Source organism: Mesocricetus auratus, unplaced genomic scaffold, assembly GCF_017639785.1.
Source record: "Mesocricetus auratus isolate SY011 unplaced genomic scaffold, BCM_Maur_2.0 Super-Scaffold_100010, whole genome shotgun sequence".
NCBI lineage: Eukaryota > Metazoa > Chordata > Mammalia > Rodentia > Cricetidae > Mesocricetus > Mesocricetus auratus.
Window position 1 is genome coordinate 85,902,091 of NW_024429194.1, and position 17,955 is coordinate 85,920,045.

At 57.0% G+C, this 17,955-nt stretch overlaps 1 protein-coding gene across 5 annotated transcripts; it reads right to left on the minus strand.

The window, feature by feature from the left end:
- Window positions 1–77: 77 nt before the first annotated feature.
- Sh3bp1 (SH3 domain binding protein 1) lies at window positions 78–13,376 on the minus strand. Of its 5 annotated transcripts, XM_040754171.1 has the most exons (19): window positions 12,979–13,371; window positions 12,481–12,793; window positions 11,758–11,800; window positions 11,418–11,522; window positions 10,337–10,413; window positions 9,995–10,106; window positions 9,826–9,902; window positions 9,272–9,416; window positions 8,567–8,635; window positions 8,322–8,412; window positions 7,693–7,838; window positions 6,934–7,045; window positions 6,364–6,445; window positions 6,195–6,275; window positions 5,395–5,511; window positions 4,775–4,872; window positions 4,340–4,487; window positions 2,347–2,438; window positions 78–814 (listed from the first exon to the last, which is right to left on the minus strand). In XM_040754171.1, exons 4-19 carry the CDS (start codon window positions 11,430–11,432, stop codon window positions 417–419), a joined length of 1,860 nt encoding a protein of 619 aa, XP_040610105.1. In that variant the 5' UTR covers window positions 11,433–11,522; window positions 11,758–11,800; window positions 12,481–12,793; window positions 12,979–13,371; the 3' UTR covers window positions 78–416. The 5 variants fall into 5 exon arrangements, with proteins under 5 accessions (XP_040610105.1, XP_012966821.2, XP_005067021.1 ...); XM_013111367.3 differs by having other exon boundaries at window positions 11,758–12,793; window positions 12,979–13,376; XM_005066964.4 differs by lacking the exon at window positions 12,481–12,793 and having other exon boundaries at window positions 78–197; window positions 12,979–13,374.
- Between the last annotated feature and the right edge of the window lie 4,579 nt (window positions 13,377–17,955).

Consider the following 17,955-nt stretch of genomic DNA (forward strand, 5'->3'; position numbering starts at 1 on the left):
AAACTGTGTCCCCATCCCTCCTCACGGAAGCAGATTCCCTACTCCAGGAGAAAAAGTTGTCGCCGGGCCAGTTCCAGTTTTGTTAAAAATAATTTATTTACGAGCCTTACAAAAATACATTGGCAAGAGAAAAAAATAAAAGTCCTGTTGTAGGAAAGGGCAAGTCCATCCTTCCTTCTGGTAGCTCCCTTGAGACCCTGCCAGAGAGTGGGGGCGGGGGGGGGGGTGGTGGTCAGGTGGGAGCCTCAAAGCTCAAACTCGAAGAGGGAAAGGTCAGAAAGGAGAGGGCTGGCCTGAGCCCTCCCAGCCATGGGGGCCGACCCAGCAGGCACCTAGGCACAGGGCAAGGGTTGTCCTGGGAGGACAAGGGGGGGGGGGGAGGGGACACTGAGGGCTTGTGAGGCAGGAGGGCCTGCTCAGTCTGTCTCTGAGGTGAGGCCCCTGGGCCGGGGCTGGGGTGGCAGAACTGGGGGCGTGGGGTGTCCCCCTAAAGCCTCGGGGCCTCCTCTGTCCTCTGTAGCGGCTGCCTGGTCCGCCTGCGCAGGCGAGTTTGAAACCACTAGGCCAGGGGAAGCCGGGCTGGGGGAGGCTGGTAGGCGCCGGCTCTGGCGCCGGGCAGGCTGTGGAGGTACAGGGGGTAGTGGGGGAGGCACTGTGGGGGCCCGGAGGCTGGTGCCCACCAGACGGCGTGGCAGAGCTTGGGGAGCGCCAGGGATGCCGGGGCCAGGGGGCAGGGGGGGAGCTGGGGGGGACGAGCGTGTGCTGGAGGGCTGGGGAGGCGGCATGGTAGGCCGCGCCGGCGCCGGGCGCTTGGCTGTGGAGGAAGGCAAACAGGGAAGTTAGGGTTCATGAGTCTGTGTGCATTCCTCCTGTGGGGTGGGGTCTCTCTACTCCCACGTGGTGTTCAGTATCTCAGCTTACAGCAGACCCCCAGACCCCAACACAGCAACACTGTCGCCCTTCCCAGTTTTACTGGCCTCAGAGGATCTGTCATCTGAAACTCTCTTGTCCATTTTTATCTTACTTGGTCCTTACTCGTTACTCTCCCTAGAACACACACCCAACATGGCCACTGGTTATCAGTCTAGGCGTCAAGCGAGCATGGGTGTGTATCTGTTGACTATATAAATGTCAACTGTCCCTGTTGGGCCCCAGCCCCATGGGGTCTCTGTGAGTTGCTGGTCAGCCTACAAGTGCAACTTGTTTTCCAGTCCAAGTGCTTTCTGTTTTCTAGTCCTGGCTTACTGCCCTGGCCTTGACCCTCTGACATCAACATCCAGCAGGAGGAAAACACACTCTCTTCTACCTGGGGTTTTTTCCCCTGTGCTGTAAACTTGTATAAAAAGCTCCTCCCTCCTACAAGGGAGAGACCTGTTAGCACTTGCAATGAAGACACACACACACACACATTCTCCTGGCAATAAAGGCAGCACATGCATTCTCTTAGTACAAACAAATGGACGTCTGGTCTCTCTTTTCCTGATACCTTGGAGTTACCCTGGTTCTGGTGCCACATGTCCCTACTGACACATGGGTCCTGCTAGCCTCTCACAAGTCCCAGGTCCTTGGGCAAGCTTGGACCTTGTGAGGCAGCGGGGGTGGGGGTGGGGGTGGGGGTGGGGGAAGGCTAAGTGGAGCTGAGGCCAAAACTCTCCCTGGCCCTCCGGGCTGGGCTCTCCGGAGTGGCTCATCTGCATGCATTTCCTCACTGGTGGGATGGGGTGGGAGCCCCACCCTCTCACAGCTGTCAGAGCCACCTCCGGTGACTCTAGGGATTCCTGTCTTCCGGTCCCTGTGTGACCTGCAGATTCCCGCCGCTGCTCCCCTCGATCTACACGATTCGCCCAGCTCTAAGCCCCCTTGTCCTCGGGCCTCGGCGTCGGGGGCTGCCTAGTGATCCAGTCCCCACAGGGATCCCTGGCCTCTGACCTGTCCATTCTGGGCCAGGCTGACATATGAGTATGCCAAAAGAGCTCAGGAGCCTCCAGGACCCCCGAACCTCTCTTCCCTCTGCCCTTAAACACGGCTTTGGCCCTGGGCTTTGTAGTCCCGGGCTTCCCACCCACCACACCCACACTGCCTACCTCTCTCTAGCACTTTCTGTGACGGAGTCCGGCACACTCCCTGAGGTCCCAGCTCACAAGACTCAGCTTGCACGGCACGGGAGGGTGCTGAGGCAGGCACCCCGCCCATGAGGTAAGAGCTGGGAGCCAGTGTAGCGTGCCAGGCAGCAAACCCTGAGCATCTCACTCCTTTCCCCACTGTTGCCGGCCTTTCTGGCGCTCTAAAGATGTGGGGGGACTGGGGGTCCCGGCTCTCCCGCTCCTGTCTCCCACACCAACTTACTCCTCCGAGTCATGTCCTCTGCTGAAGTGGCCGTTTCCATGGGGCTCCTGCTGACCTTGGGGGAAGCTGGTTTGGGCACTTCAGACTCTGTCCTGTCAAGGGAAGAGGAGGGGCAGCGGTTAAGCTTGGCCATCCCCTAGCATCCAGCATGACTCCCGGCTGCTGGGTGGAAGGACTTCTTCTCCCCACTGGCTATGACTCTCCTCACCCTTGGTAGATACCTCTCGTATGGGTGAGTCTGCGTCAACTTTGTCAACCTGACACAACCAAGAGTCACATGAAAAGACGAGTCTCAACTGAGGGACTGACTGCCCAAATCAGACTGGGCTGTGGGGAGCAGCCTTGACCGCTGATAAATGTAGGAAGGCTCTGCTCACGGGGGGCCGTGCAGTCCCTGGACAATGGTCCTGAGTCGTATAAGAAAGCTGGCTGGGGCTGGGCATCGGTGGCACACATCTTTAATCCCAGCACTCGGGAGGCAGAGGCAGGCGGATCTCTGTGAGTTCGAGGCCAGCCTGGTCTACAGAGCGAGTTCCAGAACAGCCTCCAAAACAATACAGAGAAACCCTGACTCTAAAAAGCAAAAAAAAAAAAAAAAAAAAAAGGCTGGCTGGGCTGGAGAGATGGCTCAGAGGTTAAGAGCACTGTCTGCTCTTCCAGAGGTCCTGAGTTCAATTCCCAGCAACCACATGGTGGCTGACAGCCATCTATAATGAGATCTGGCGCCCTCTTCTGGTGTGCAGGCAAACATGCAGGCAGAACACCATATACATCAAAAATACATAAATAAATGAAAAAAGAGCAAGAGGCTGGCTGAGCACCAGTCACGGCAAGCAAGGCAGTGGGTAGCACTCCCCTGCCTCTGCTCCTGCTTGAGACCCGTGACAGACTACTGCCTGGAAGCGCAAGCCAAATAAGCTCCTTCCCTCCCGAGTTGTTTTGGTCACGGAGTTTATCCCAGCAGCAGAGGCCAACCTAGTAGAAAACCTGTGCAGCGCGATACCATCTAGGGGACAATCCACAGGGCCAAAGCGGGAGGCAGGTGACTTCTCTGCCTTGGATTTCCAGGTGATCCCTTTTCTCTCGAGACTGCCTGGTGCAGCCCAGGCTGGCCTTGAACTTTCTATGTAGGGGAAGATGGTCCTGAACTCCTGACCCTTCTGCCTCCACCCGCCCAGTGCTGAGAGTACAGGTGAGCACCACCATGGTTCTGTGCAATGCTGGGACTTGAACTAGGCAAGCACTCTCCTAACTAAGGCGCACCCCCAGACCTCCATGTGATCTTCAGGGGGTGCTCCGCCACCGGAATCACCGGAAGTCAAGAGTGGGTGAGCCCAGTAAAAAGTCCACGCAAGCCTGGGCTCTCAGGGGTCGTCCTTTTCCTGCCCAACCGCTGCAGCCCTCCACACCGCCCGCGCATGCCTCACCCGGAGCACAGCGTCGCCTGTTGTCACAGGGCCGTAGACGGACACGTCCACTCTCCCTTCCCCACCCCTGGCAAGGGCTGAGGGTGGCACATGACTGCCCCAGCTGAGGGAGTCCATGGCCATCATGTGGGCCACTCAGGACACCTGTCTGTGCCACGAATCCCTGCTAGACTCACAGGATTGGTTACAGGACAGGTACAAATCCCAACCGTCCCCTCCCAGTTCCCTAAGTTCTCAGAGCACGAACAATGCCTGGCACATAGTAGGTGCTGTAGAAATAGCCATGTAATGAAGACGGGAACATGTTGAAGGCCAAGAGCAGGCTCCTCCCACCCACTCCAACCAGTGGGACCAGATCTGCAGGACAAATACCACCACTACATTCCTAAGTCCTCGGAGAAAGAGCCACAGGCCGATGTGTGTGTGGCCAGGAACAGGCTACTCACACTACTCAGCCCGCCAGGAACAGGCTACTCACGCTACTTACTCAGCTGGCCAGGAACAGGCTACTCACGCTACTTACTTAGCCCGCCAGGAACAGGCTACTCACGCTACCCAGCCCTCACCTTTCCTTCACGGCTGTGGAGGCTGGAGCTGGGGTGGCAGCTGGCGTAGGCGCAGCAGCAGGTGGCAAGTCCTCGGAGGTCCGTTGGCTACTGGCCTTATCCTGGGGGGCCAGGGCTGAGAAGACGCCTGATACACTGAAATTGATATCTAGAGGCAGAAGGACAGGTGTCAAGTTCAGGCCCTTTGCCCGTCGGGGGAGTCAGGCCTACTCCCTCTCTCTCCCTGAGACGATGGGACTGCTCCCGGCCTTCCCCCTCCCATGGGTCAGGCAGGACTGCTCCCACCGCACAGACGAGAAACCCAAGCCCAGCATGAAAGAGCAGCTTCTTCTAAGCCACAGGGAGAGTTCGTGAGGCGACCAGGGGCTGAGGCTGGGCTGCAGCCCAGGAACGCAGTGGGAGAGGACTAGAGGCGGCAGGAAGAAAGGACATCACCTCCAGGGAAGAGTGTGTCTGCGTTCTGTACCAGAGCTTCAACCACGCCCACCACCTGAATTGAGGACACAGAGGCTGCATCCAGTTGGGCCTGGTCCCTAGCACAAAAGAGAAACAAGAGTTTTAGCGACCCTAACATTGGCTGACTAACATCCCCCACCCCCCACTCCTTCACCTATGACAGACATCACTAATCAATCCTGGGCTCTTTCTCCACAGTTCCTGGATTGATTGCCCCAACCAAGCAACTACAATTCAGCACACAGGGCGACACCCTGCCATCTGTCTGTGGCCTGGACATTCATGATAAGGCTCATGTATCAATTTATCTTACAGTTTGCATCCAATTCCCTCAGCAACTCCCCTTAGAATGTATACAGTCTCTCCAAGGCTCATGTCTGGAAGGCTGGGAGTAAGACTTAAACCATCCCTCGGGGTTTCCAGCACCTGCACCAGGCCAGCACATAGGTGCCCATCACGGCCACTACCCCGGTCCCTCAGGCCGCCCCTCACATCAGCCTCAGCCTCTGCTCAACCCACTGCAGAAACAGGGACGGAGGCTGGGGAATTAGAGGCCAGCGACCAGCTGGGGACGGGCTCCCTGTGTTCACGGCGCTCACCCTTCTTTCTCAGGAGGCCAGAGCAGGTTGGGTCCCAAGACAATGGCGATGTTGCTGGGTGTCATCTTGTTCACTTGGTGCTCCTCTGCCAGCAGTGCCAGGAACTTCATCAGGTACCTGGATGGGTGGGAGAGGCCCGTAAATGCTCGCCAATGCCCTTGAAGGCCTGAGAACTTCCTACCCTAGGTTTACAGAGGGGAACAGATACCACACGGCACAGCTAAGTTTTCACCAGCTAAGTTCCCTGATCTAGTTTTTGAGAGCCAACGTGTTTGTGAGAGGAGAACTAAGTTGAGGATCTTCTGGCTGACACCGGCAGTGGGGCCCGTCTCCAGTGCTGACACTGCCCGGGGTCAGAGAGTGGCAGCGTGGCGTCTGAAGCCAGGCAACGAACGTGGCTTTGCTGCTTCAAGAGGTTTTGTTTACTTGCTTTTTGAGACATGGTCTCATAGCCTAGCTTGGCCTCGAACTCTCTACAGCCAAGGATGACCCTGAAGTTCTGATCCTTATGAATTCTGTAACTCAGGCACGCATCATCCCCCCCCCGTCATCGCCCCTCCCCCAGTTTATAGCATGCTAGGTGTACTAGGTAAGTACTCCACTGGCAGCCAAATCCCCAGCTTAAGATAGGGTCTCACTCTGCAGCCCAGGCTGGCCCCAAACCCAGCCTCCTATCTCAGCCTCTGTCGTGCTGGCATTACAGGCATGAGCCACGGCACCTGGCGGGGTTTGCATGGTGCACGATACAGTCTAATATAAAACACAGGACCAGGACATCACAAGGGAGGCTCTGTGCTCACCTGAGGTTGTTCAAGTTCTCTTGGGGCAGGCGGCTGCAAACATCACGGAGGGCCTCCAGGCGAGCCCCAGGCTCCTTCAGGCTGCAAAGGGACAGTCACCAATGAGCCAGCCCAGGGCCACATTTCTAGAGCTTTTATCTCCCCCCTCCCCTCATGCCCATCTCCTTACCTGGCTGCTCTCATCCAGTCATCATAGAGGTCAGAGGTCATCAGGGGCTCTGGCAGCTCCCGGAGATAGGACTTAAGGGCTCCTGAAACAAGGCCAGGGGAAGGTCTAAGGCAGCCCCCCAACTCCCGTCTAAGGCAGCCCCACAACTCCCACTTCTTCTTTTTGGTTTTTCGAAACAGGGTTTCTCTGTGGCTTTGGAGGCTGTCCTGGAACTCGCTCTGTAGACCAGGCTGGCCTCGAACTCACAGAGATCCGCCTGCCTCTGCCTCCCAAGTGCTGGGACTAAAGGCGTGCGCCACCACCGCCAGGCGTCTGATACTTTCTTTGGGTCATAGACCCTTTTAACATAGTACTTAGCAAGATTGTCCTTAAAAAAATGGGAAAAAAAAAGAGAAAAACACAGCAGACACATTTCAGAGGGTTCATCACAGATCTGCATTAGGAGCGCCTAAGCATCCCAAGGTGTCTCTTTGGTAGCTTATCAGGCCTAGAGTCAAACTCTGACAGGGTTACCTCAGGCAGCTCTGCCCTCTCCCACCCCCTGCCTGGGGCTCCCGGTGGATGAGGTACCTGCCACGGCATGGGGGTCCGAGCAGAACTCCTCTAGGCTGTGGGGGTCTGAGGCCATTGTCTGCTTGAGGCGCTTCAGCACAGAGGCCCCAGCAGCCAGACGGAAGAGGCCCTGGGGTGCAAGAAGGGACAGGCTGTGTGTCACAGAGGGCGGGGCAGGAGAGGGCTGCTGGCCCTCAGTGTCCCCACTGCGCCGGTGGTCGCAGCAGGCACCATGGTGTCTACAGACCCCTCCGACTACCAAGGTCTGGAATTCTGAGCACGGGGAGGGCGGGAAACAGCAGGGAGTACCTGAGGGCCTGAGAGAACTGTAGGACACACGTCTCACTAGGGGTGGGAGGGAAAGGGACCTCAGCAAGATGGGTGGGGAGCCTGCAGTCCACTCGTGGTTGGGTAATCTTCAGGAAAGGGCCAGCATGTGACAAGGACTGCACTGAGGACCCCCAGTTCCTCATGTGACTCTGAGCACATTTACTCTGCCTCTGTCTCCCCATTGCCAAACAGAGTCAGCGAGAACCCCCCATTCACACCCAGGGCCAGCGAGAACCCCCATTCACACCCGGGGCCAGCGAGAACCCCCCATTCACACCCGGGGCCAGCGGGACCAGTAAATGGAGCAAGGGCCGCTGGGCTCAGTTAGTTGTCTGGGGTACACTGCCAGGCCCCTGAAATGCCATTCATTCGGGGAGTCAGAGTCAGTTTGGCAATGGATACCAGCTCGGGACCCTGTCACCCCACCCCGCCCGCCTCGGCTCTCACCTCCTCCTGCATACCCTCTGATAGCAGCATCAGGACACAGGCCTCGATGGGCAGGGCGATGTCACGACCTAGCTCTTGCAGGTGGGTCCTCAGGGGCACCCCGTATACCCTGGAGACGGGGGCAGCCGTCATCAGGGGGGACAGATCTGTGGAAAAGAGACACATCAGCGGCCCAGGCAGCAGGGCATCTCCAGGGATCCACCTTCCACCCTGCACACACACAACCGTCTAGCCTGTCTCTTGAGTCTGCCCACCTCCACTGCCCTGCCGTTCCCATCTAGAAGTTCTAGAAGAGAACTTCTAGAAGTTCTCTTGGCTCTTTTTTTCCAGCAGTAGGAAGTCCACCCACAAAGACCTAATCCAGCCCTCTCCCAGCTCATCTACGGCTCCCTTCTGCCTTTCTGGACGAGGAGAAAACTTTTATTTTTTTGTTTCTAGTTTTCCAGACAGGGTACCCTGGCCGTCCAGGAACTCTCCATGTAAAGTAGGCTAGCTTTGAACTCAGAGATCCACCTGTGCCTGCCTCCCGAGTGCCGGTACTAATGTGTTCACCACCACGCCTGACTACGGAGCACACTTTTACAGAGCCCTAGGGTCAGAGGTGTGAGGCTGGCTCACTCATGCCCCACCTGCTTGGCTGTGGTTGTCCCTGAGCTCAGCGAGGGCCGTGTCCAGTGAGGTCAGTGACCTGCGATGGTAGTCGGCCTGAATCTCCAGGAGCTGTGGGGACAAAGGGTCCCCAGAGAAATGAGGGAAGCGCAGAACTCCCCAGGGTCTCCAGAACACACACCAGCCACCTCTTGGGAGTCCCAGAAGTGCTTCCCTGTGGCATCCGCCCTGGTTTCAGGTGTCTGGAGGTGGGCCTCGGACTCACATGAATAAAGTAGTTGGCGTATGAGTCCTCCTTGGTGGCAAAGTGGTACAGGTCAGCCAAGTACTCATCCTTGGGGACAGAAGGGGAGGACAGGAGAGGCTGGGGTCGGCCAGGAAGCTGAGCACTGGAGTGCTGCTCACAGCTAGGAGCTGTACATGGAAGGTCCAGGCAGCTTTCTCTCGGCCGGGGCCTGCACGTGGGGCCTGCACCTGGGGCCTGCCCACCGGACCACCTCCTATTCTGGCTCCCAGTTCTTTACACTGAGCCTCCAGGTCCTTAGTTCAATGTGTTCTTATCCGCCGCGCATCCATTCCTTCATTTACCCTCCATTCACTGACACCACGGACACCGGCCATTTACTCAGCAAACGCCACTCATCCGTTCATTCACCTACCCAGAAAACACTGCCCATTCTCTCATAAATCATTCATCATACACATGCTATTCATTCATTCACTCATTCACTCATTGGACACTGAGAGTCCAAACAACCACATCCCAGCCATTAATGCACACGGTGAGCACGGCAGAGGCTCTAGGTAGTGCTCTGCTACATAGACACTGACCCCCTAACCGCCTGGATTTAAAACTCAAGAGCTGCCGTGGTCAGTCTGGTCCCCTCTCTGAGCCTCAGTCTTCCCATCTGTAAGTTGGGCTGGATACCCGCGCCTATCACCTACTCGGAGATGCCACATGACCTCTCACCTTGCACTGCTCCACCTTCCTCTTCAGCTCCTCCTCCTCTTCCTTCAGTGTGTCCACCTTGGTGGCAGTGGTGGCGTGGCTGTGACTGCTTGGGCCACCACCCAGGCCTTGGCTGCTCCCTGAGTTCTTGGCTGCCTGGCTGAGCCTGGGGAGGGTCCCAAGGTGGGTGGTCACTGGCCCCATTTCGTGGCCATTGCTAAGTGTTCCCTCCATACACGTAATCACACAGGACTCTAGGGTTTACAGAGGCAAAACAGAAATTCCTTGGGCCTCTGCCCAGACTCGGCCAAAGCTCTGTAGGGCTCCCTCTGGTGGTGTTCCTGGTGATTACAGCTACCCAGCTCCAGAACGCAGACTAGAAGCCCTACAACCGTATAAGGACCTTGGAAAGTGGCTGTTTTTCCTAGTTCTGGGGTCACCTGTGGCGCAGGGAGCACATGCACACCCTCACACATATATGCCTTTACCACATGTGTTCCCGAGGGCCAGCATGGTCACAGTACCCAACGGGCCTGAGGAGCCCTACGACGGCTGGACTAGGTTCAGGCGCTCACCTGCTCTTGAGGGTGTTCCAGTCCGACACCAACTTCTGCAGGCTCTTCTTATGCTTGAGGATGGCAGGCAGCTCCTCCTGAGGTAGACACAGGGAGGGTTCAGGAGCCTGGGTGGGCAGGGCAGGGGGAGCAGGAGTCCAGGGAGGCCGGGGTTGGGGGACAGGGTCACCTCGCTCAGCCTGCTGAGCGGCTGCAGGACATCTCTCTCCAGGGTCATCTCGAACTCCGCCAAGATTCGGGCCAGCTGGTTCTGGATGGCACAGCTCATCTCTAAGGCCTTCCTGCGGACAGAGAGCACGAGGGGCCAACACTACCCTGTCACTCGCCTCCACCTAGAAACACTGGGAGGCCCCTGCCTCTCCATTTCCTCTGCCTTCTCAGGTCTTATGGCCTGGACATTACTCCCAGCTTGGCTGTCCTTTTGAGGTAGACGCTCTGGCTGCTCTGACCCCCCCTCCCATTGCTCCCTGGCACCCTCTCTAGTGAAGAGCCAGGCCCCACCCATGCTCACCCCATGCTGGAATCGGGATCCAGTTCTTTGAAGCTTTCAGCCATCGTGGTGGAAAGAGCCATGAGAGGGAGCTTCTTCTGCAGGGAGGGTGGGTGGGGGGAGCGTGAGTTTACCAGTCTCCTCCGCCCAACCTGAGCCCGATCATCTGGCCACACACACAGGCCCGCAGAGGGAGGAGCCAACCAATAGAAACTGGATGGTGTGTGTGTGTATGTGTGTGTGTGTGTGTGTGTGTGTGGCCTCACACACTCACATACATGATCGCCTACCTACTACCTAGGCAAGAAGAAATGCTGAGACCCAGGAAGACTAGGGAACTACCATGCAGAGAGAGGGAGCTGGAAGCTGTCCCAAGGTCACACCTTTGCAAAGAGAAGAGCTGGCCTTGTGGCTTAGGGGTAAGATGACCCTCCTTCCCTACCTCAGAGCATAGGGGTCAATCCAGTCACCACCTAGCTCAAACTCTCCAAGACTGCCTATTGCCTCACACCCAGGCCCTTCTAGGGAGGGCAACCATGCCTGCGGCCCTCAGAGCACTGGAGAGGGTGTCCAAGTCCACGGGATTGGGACTGGATAGTTACGAACCATGTGGGTGGTGGGAACCCAACCTAGTCTCTGCAAGAGCGAGGGCTTCTTCGGAGCCAATCCTGCAGCTCCAACCATAGGAAAATGTAAACATCCCTTTACTTCCACCTGGAGTTATGGAGAACACTACACACTACATTTTACAATCAGAGGGACCACAGGGGTCGCTTTTGCCACTTGTTAGCTGTGTGACCCTGGGTTGGTAAATTTAGGTCTTGGTTTCCCATTACACACAAGTGACTTATACAAGAGACTTTTGCCAGCGCTCTTGGGGAGAAATGCACTGTGGGTCTTAGCAACAGTCTGGCAGAAGTCAATACAGGCTGCCTGCTGAGTAACAGTGAGCACCCCCATCCAGCTCAAACGGTGCTCCGCCCACCTAGAAGGCCTGGGGGTGCGCTGGTTGGTAGCAAACCGCAGCCAACCCAGAGAGGGGGTCTCATTCCCACTCCATTCCTCACCACTCAGGCCCCTTCTCTGGGTGACCCCCACTTACCACCCGCTTGTCCATGTCAGCCCCGCTTTGGCCCTGGAGACAGGCCTGCAGGCGTTTGTGAACATTGTGGGCTGCTCGCTTAGCTGGCTCCAAGCGCTGCTCCACCTGGGAGGCAGAGGGGGGGGACACGTGGGGACTGTAGACCGTAAGGGGTGATTGCTGTGTTGTCCTCCCGGAGCAAGAGTACTTTTCTCTCCCCTTCTGGGGCTCCCCTGGCCAGAAGGGAATGACTCAACCAGGCCCTGGACTGTTGTCCCGCCTGTCAGCCTCGAAACTGACAGCCTGCACAGACCTGCCTCCCAGCCCAGCCCAGCCCGGCCCGGCCCGCCCAGGCACGTACCTGCAGCAGGTCCTCACCCAAGAACTCGGCAGTCTCTGGGGTGCTGCGGGGGGAGGGGGCTTCTGCTGAGTAAGTCTGGGTTAGGAAGCCCACTGCCTCCCACTGGCCCCTGCACATGGCACCTGGGCCCCGGTTGCTTCCAGGACCCACCCAGCCTGGGTGGCCTGTCTGCACCGCAGTTGGAGCACATTCCATGGGTTTTAGAGGATGCACGCCTGCTTCCTCCTCCACCCAGGGCTGTGCCCTGGGAGAGGGTGTTCCCATGACACCAAAAGGGCAGGAGGGAGCTACCCAGGGCTCAACTTTGGAACGTAGAGGCAAAGTTTCTCTTGTCCCATCCCCCAAATTGTTTGCCTGTCCCGGAAAGAGGAGGCCGAGGCTGGCCCCCCCAGAACGGGAAGTGTGGAAGCTGGCCTCCGGGGTGGTCAGGCCCACAGGCACGATAGTGGACTGCAGCTGTGGGCAGGTCCCGGGACTCTGCCCCGGGCACATAGGGACATGGGTTCAGAGCAAAGTGGCCTGGCTTCGTAGGTGCTCGCAGGTGTCTATGTCATTGTAGGACTCGATCAAGTTTCTGGATACTCCCTCCCTGGGCCCAAAGAATGGGGAACTCCCAGGCTGGGGAAGAGGAGCGAGAGAAAAGCTCCGAGAAAACTCCCCAAACTTCCGCTCCCCTAGTTCTGGAGCTGGGGACCGAAGAGACCAGAGGGTGCCTCTCTCTACCTGAGCCTTCGAAAAGCAGAAGCAGGACTTTGCTGAAGGAGGCCCCTGAGCTGGGGGAGGGGACGGACACCCAGCGCAGAGCAGGCCCCTCCTCCCCAGGCCAGAACACCGCCAGTCCCCTTCCCCCAGGGTCTGGGGCCCCCGATCGGCTCGGTTCCTCCCCAACCCTGCAGTTAGGGGTGGTTAACTGTTCCCATTGTCCGGAGGGGACCAATGAGGCTCTGGGCAGCGTCCAGGCTCAAGGCGTATTCTGCTCTCTGTAGCCTTTCCAACCAGGAATGGAGGTGCCGTTCCCCGCAAAGGCCAGCTGTGCCTGTGCGACCACAGTGGCTTCAGACGCCGGGAAGCGAGGTCAGGGCTCTGGCATACCAGAGGGCCGCTGGCTAGATGTCCCCGACCTCCCTGACTGGTTTCCCTCCCCCCCCCCCCCCCCCGCTCTCCTGCACCCGCTCAGGTCCTGCGGGGCGACAGCAAGCGCTCGAAGGGGGTGACACTCACCGTCCCAAGCTGCCCGTGTGGGCCAGCTGCCGCATGCGGTGCAGTTGCCTCTTCATCATCTTGAGTCCGGGCTGGGGGGCCGAGGGGTCACCGTGGGGGTCGAGGCTGGCAGCCCCCGGCCCAGCCTGCTTCCCCGCGCGATTCGCCCCGGATGGGTGGGCGGCGCTCTGGCTTCCTGGGCCGGCGCGCTCCTCTGGCTGGAGCTGGCGCTGGCGCTCTCCTCCCCCCGCTCACGACTCCGCCCCCGGCCCCCAGGTCACTCCTCTCTCCAAGTTTGGTGTCCCGCTCTTTCGCGGCTTCCGGGCCCCAAGGACCCCCGGCCGGTCGCCTGGCGAGTGTCTGTTGGTCTGTCTCTCTGCAGTACGCAGGCTGAGTGCCGGCTCCTCCTTCCCGTACCCTGCCCCGCGGCGGCGGGTGACGGGAAGCAGGTAAGCCGCTCCTGCCACCGCCGCCCTGGGTATAAACAACCTTTGCTCTCTTAAAGGGAAAAGAAGGCCCCGTGCCCTGAAGGGACAGGCCCGGGACCGGCCTTCGGGACCTGTGCAGGCTAGTCACCAGGAGATGCTCCTTGGAGACTTCTTCCCCTATACCATTCCCTGGCCATACCTCATGCCTGCTGGACCACTGGCCGGGAGTCGGGGCTACCTGGTCCCCAGAGTTCCTCATTCACTGTGCATAGTGGCCTGATGGGACAACTGTCCTGGACCAGCCCATGGCACGGGGTAAACAAGATACCCCGGTCTGCTCCTCGGCCTTAGAGCTCCTCCACTTTAAGGGTCCCCAGCTTGGCCGGTTCCCTCTATTTGTAAATCTTTCTCATTCCTCCTGGCAAATGTCCCTGGTCTCTGTCCTTCCTGCTTGTTAGGCACTCACTGACATAGGTGCTGCTCTGAGCCCCCCAAGCGCGATAGAAGTTTTCTCCTTGGAACGTGCCCCTGAAAACCAGCCTGTGCAAACAGTAGAAGTTCATAACCGGTAGTTACTACAGGGCGAGAGAGCCTGTGGGCAGCGGCGAACTGACTCGGGGGAGGGGAGGCTACAGGAAGCCCCGAGCACTGCAGCACTTTGCTCTGTTAGTTTCGGTTCAGAGCCACACCACTTGAGCACCTAGTGTGTGCGCCCTTTACCATTCAAGAAGTTCTATTGAAGCATGGCGGTGGTGCCTGTGCAGGCCTTTAATCCGGGGCAGAGGCAGGTGGATCTCTGTGAGTTTGAGGCCAGCCTGGTCTACAGAGTGAGTTCCAGGACAGCTAGGGCTACACAGAGAAACCCTGTCTTGGGAAACAAAACAAATCCTATTGAGCCCAGAGGGGTCCCTGAAGCTGCCTCTGCAAGGGCCGGAACACCACACCGTGGCTAGGAACAGCCCCCTTTAACCGGAATCGCAGCCGGTGGATGAAGACTTGAGAAGGCAGGCCAGGTTCCCTCCCCATCTCTTTTCCCAAGGGTTAGGCTGCTGGCCAGTGATTGGAGAAGTGGCTAAGGACCCCTTGAGAGGGTCCGTCCTCGAGGTACCCTGACGGGAGGGACGCCAGAGCGGTGTAGACCTCACCTGCCTCCTAACACGAGACTTAGAATGCCCAGTTTCTGGTCCTGGCCCCTTGCTTTCCCGCCATCCAGGTCCTACCCAGAACACTCTTGCGGTTCAGTTTTCCCTGACTTGGCAATGGGCACACTCTTCTGAATGAGTGAGCGATTCCCAAGATGGCAGCTTGGCTCCAGATGTCATCTTTTTGCCTCTGGGGGGGGGGGTCTCTGAACTCCATGGTGCTTCTGCCTTGTCAAGCTATCAGGCTGCTTGGCTAGTCTGGAAGTTCCTGAGAATGGGCCTGGCTTATACCCTATGCCTCCTAGGCTTGTCCGGGCCTAGTCCTGACTCTAGCCTGGGGAAGGGACAGCTCCCTAGGCCCAAAAGCAGGTTGGTTTTGTTCTTGTTTTTAGAAATGACCAGAGTGTATTATCAATACGCCCAAGCTCTTGCCCAGCCTCCAGTGCCCAGCCTCCAGTCCTCAGCCTCCAGTGCCCAGCCTCCAGTTCCCAGCCTCCAGTCCCCAGATCTCCAGTGCCCAGATCTCCAGTGCCCAGCCTCCAGTCCCCAGCCTCCAGTCCTCAGCCTCCAGTCCCCAGATCTCCAGTGCCCAGATCTCCAGTGCCCAGCCTCCAGTGCCCAGCCTCCAGTCCCCAGCCTCCAGTCCCCAGCCTCCAGTCCCCAGCCTCCAGTCCTCAGCCTCCAGTCCCCAGATCTCCAGTGCCCAGATCTCCAGTGCCCAGCCTCCAGTCCCCAGCTTCCAGTCCTCAGCCTCCAGTCCCCAGATCTCCAGTGCCCAGATCTCCAGTGCCCAGCCTCCAGTGCCCAGCTCTAGCTTTTCCTGCAATCAGACCCAGGGGCCTTCTAGGTCTGACCAGATATGCTGTTGTGCTTCTTGGCTGGGTGACCTTGTAAGAAAGGTCCTCCTTTGTCATACTTGTTGAATTATAGAAGGTTGGAAGCCCCGAAGGTTGGATCCTCGGCTATTTCTTTAAAGAATGTTGTAATCTGAAAGTTTTGATTGGTGTGTGCTGGGATCATGGCTGGGTTGGGCTCTCTTTTGTAGGAGTGGGTATTTTGGCTTTGTACTAGGGTTCAAACCCTAGGCTTTGTGCTGCTTGGCAAGTGCTCCACCACTGAGTCCCAGCCTCAGTCTTTTTCTTAAACATTTATTTATTTATTTATTATGTACAGTGCTCTGCCTGTGTGTATGTGTGTATACCAGAAGAGGGCACCAGATCTCACTGTAGATGACTGTGACCCACCATGTAGGTGCTGGGAATTGAACTCAGGACCTCTAGAAGAGCAGCCTATTTCTCTCTCTCTCTAAAGATTTATGTATTCATATATCTATTTATTCATTTATTATACACCTGCAGAAGATGGTTGTGAGCCACCATGTGGTTGCTGGGAATTGAACTCAGGACCTTTGGAAGAGCAGGCAGTGCTCTTAACCTCTGAGCCATCTCTCCAGCCCCTCTTCTTTACTTTTTAAATTTTTTAAAAAACTTTTTCAATATAGAGTTTATCTGTGTAGCTCTGGCTGTCCTGGAACTCACTCCGTAGACCAGTCTGGTCTCAAACTCACAAAGATCTACCTGCCTCTGTCTCCCCGAGTTTGAGTGCTGGGATTAAAGGCATGCAATACCGCTGTCCAGCTGCAAATTTAAAAATTCTTAATTTCATTTCATTTTATGTGTACAGATGCTGGGACTTGAACCTGGTTCTCTGGAAAAGCAACCTTTATCTCCAAGAGCCAGCTCTCCAGCTCCCTTAATCATTTTTTTGGGGGGGGGTTTCTCTGTGGCTTTGGAGGCTGTCCTGGAACTAGGTCTTGTAGACTAGGCTGGCTTCAAACTCACAGAGATCCGCCTGCCTCTGCCTCCCGAGTGCTGGGATTAAAGGCATGCACCACCACTGCCCAGCCACATTTTTATTTAGTGTGTGCTTGTGTGCACCTGTGTGTAAACATTACTCTCGTGGGGAGGTCAGAGGTCAGCTAATGGAAGTCAGTTCTCTGCTTCCGCCATGTTGGTCCTCATGCCTGAAGGCGGGGACTTTTACCCACCGAGCCTCTTCGCCTGCCAGTTCTCCTTTTTATTTTGGGAAGAGGTCTCGCTAAGTTGCCCAGTTGGTCTTGAACTTGCAATGCTCTTGCCTTCCCAGCAGCAGACTACAGGTATATGCTGCCAGGAGTCACTCCAAAGGCTGACAACTGTACAGAAGTACCTCATAGACCACCAGCTAACCCCTTCCTGGACCTTTCCCCAAACTGAGGGCCTGCTGACTCGGGTGGAGTGCCACCCAGCCTGGTTTTGTCCAGCTCATGGCCGAGCCCTCTGGGGCTCAGTAGCTCAGCAGTATGATGTCATGACTGACTTGGATGATAGCAGGTCCATGATTATCTGCATCCTCAAGAACAGACTTGGAGGGAATGTCTCTCACCAGCACACTAACTGAATGACCTTGGATAAGATAGCTCCCCCTCAGCCACAAACAACACAAGCGTAATAGGATTACAGGAATTAAGCATGTAAAATTCTCAGAAAAGTGCCTGGGACTGTCTGCTGTTTAGTTATTATCCAACCAGCAAAAGTCAGAATGACAAGAAACTTGACCTCAGTTGTCCTTGAAATATGTCCAGTTGCCTTGGACGGTAGAATTGACTGGCATGTCCCTTAGCTCATCCTCCCCTAAGGTTGGTATCTTTGCCTCCATTTGGCAGATGTGCAGACCCAGGCTCTTGGACCAGATGTGCACAGCAGGTGGGGTCAGAAGACAGGTAGACCTAAGACCTGGGAGCCATCGCTGCTGTCTTTCCGCTTTGTACGTGGCAATGCCTGGAGACTCCCTCAAGGCTGGCTGGTCTTTGCTCCTGCCTTCCCTGGGACCACTGAGGGCCACCAGCCTTCACACAGATTTGCCTGCCATCCCTTGACAGTCTGGCTGACATCTGCTAGTGAGATTTGATCGGATGTGGTCAGGCAGCCAGTAGGCGGACTGGGGTGGAGGCTGTTGCTACCAACTGAGACCCTTTGCCACATGGCTCGTTTGTGGCAATACTAGAAAGCCTCCAAGTAGAGCTTTTGCCCACAGCAGCCAGCACCACCGGTGTGCTTCCTGGAGCTATGGTAACTCCCTTGCCCACCCCCACTTCCACAGGTTGAAAGGCTTTTCCAGGAACCCTGGGGCGGGGCTGATACTGCTAACCCTGGAGCAATGTGTGCTCTTGACCTCAGCTGGGAGCAGAGTAGGCTAGGTGACAAACGTGGAGAGCAGGCCCAGGTGGCTGGAATAATCTACCATCTAGACTGCTGATACAGACTCAGGCTCACAGGGCAATTCTGAGGACCCAGAGGCAGGGGAGGCAGAGGCTGCAAGCAACATCCCAGGATGGGTGGCTCCTCTTGGCTGCCCCAGGGCGGCGGCAGAGGCTTCTCCATCACTCT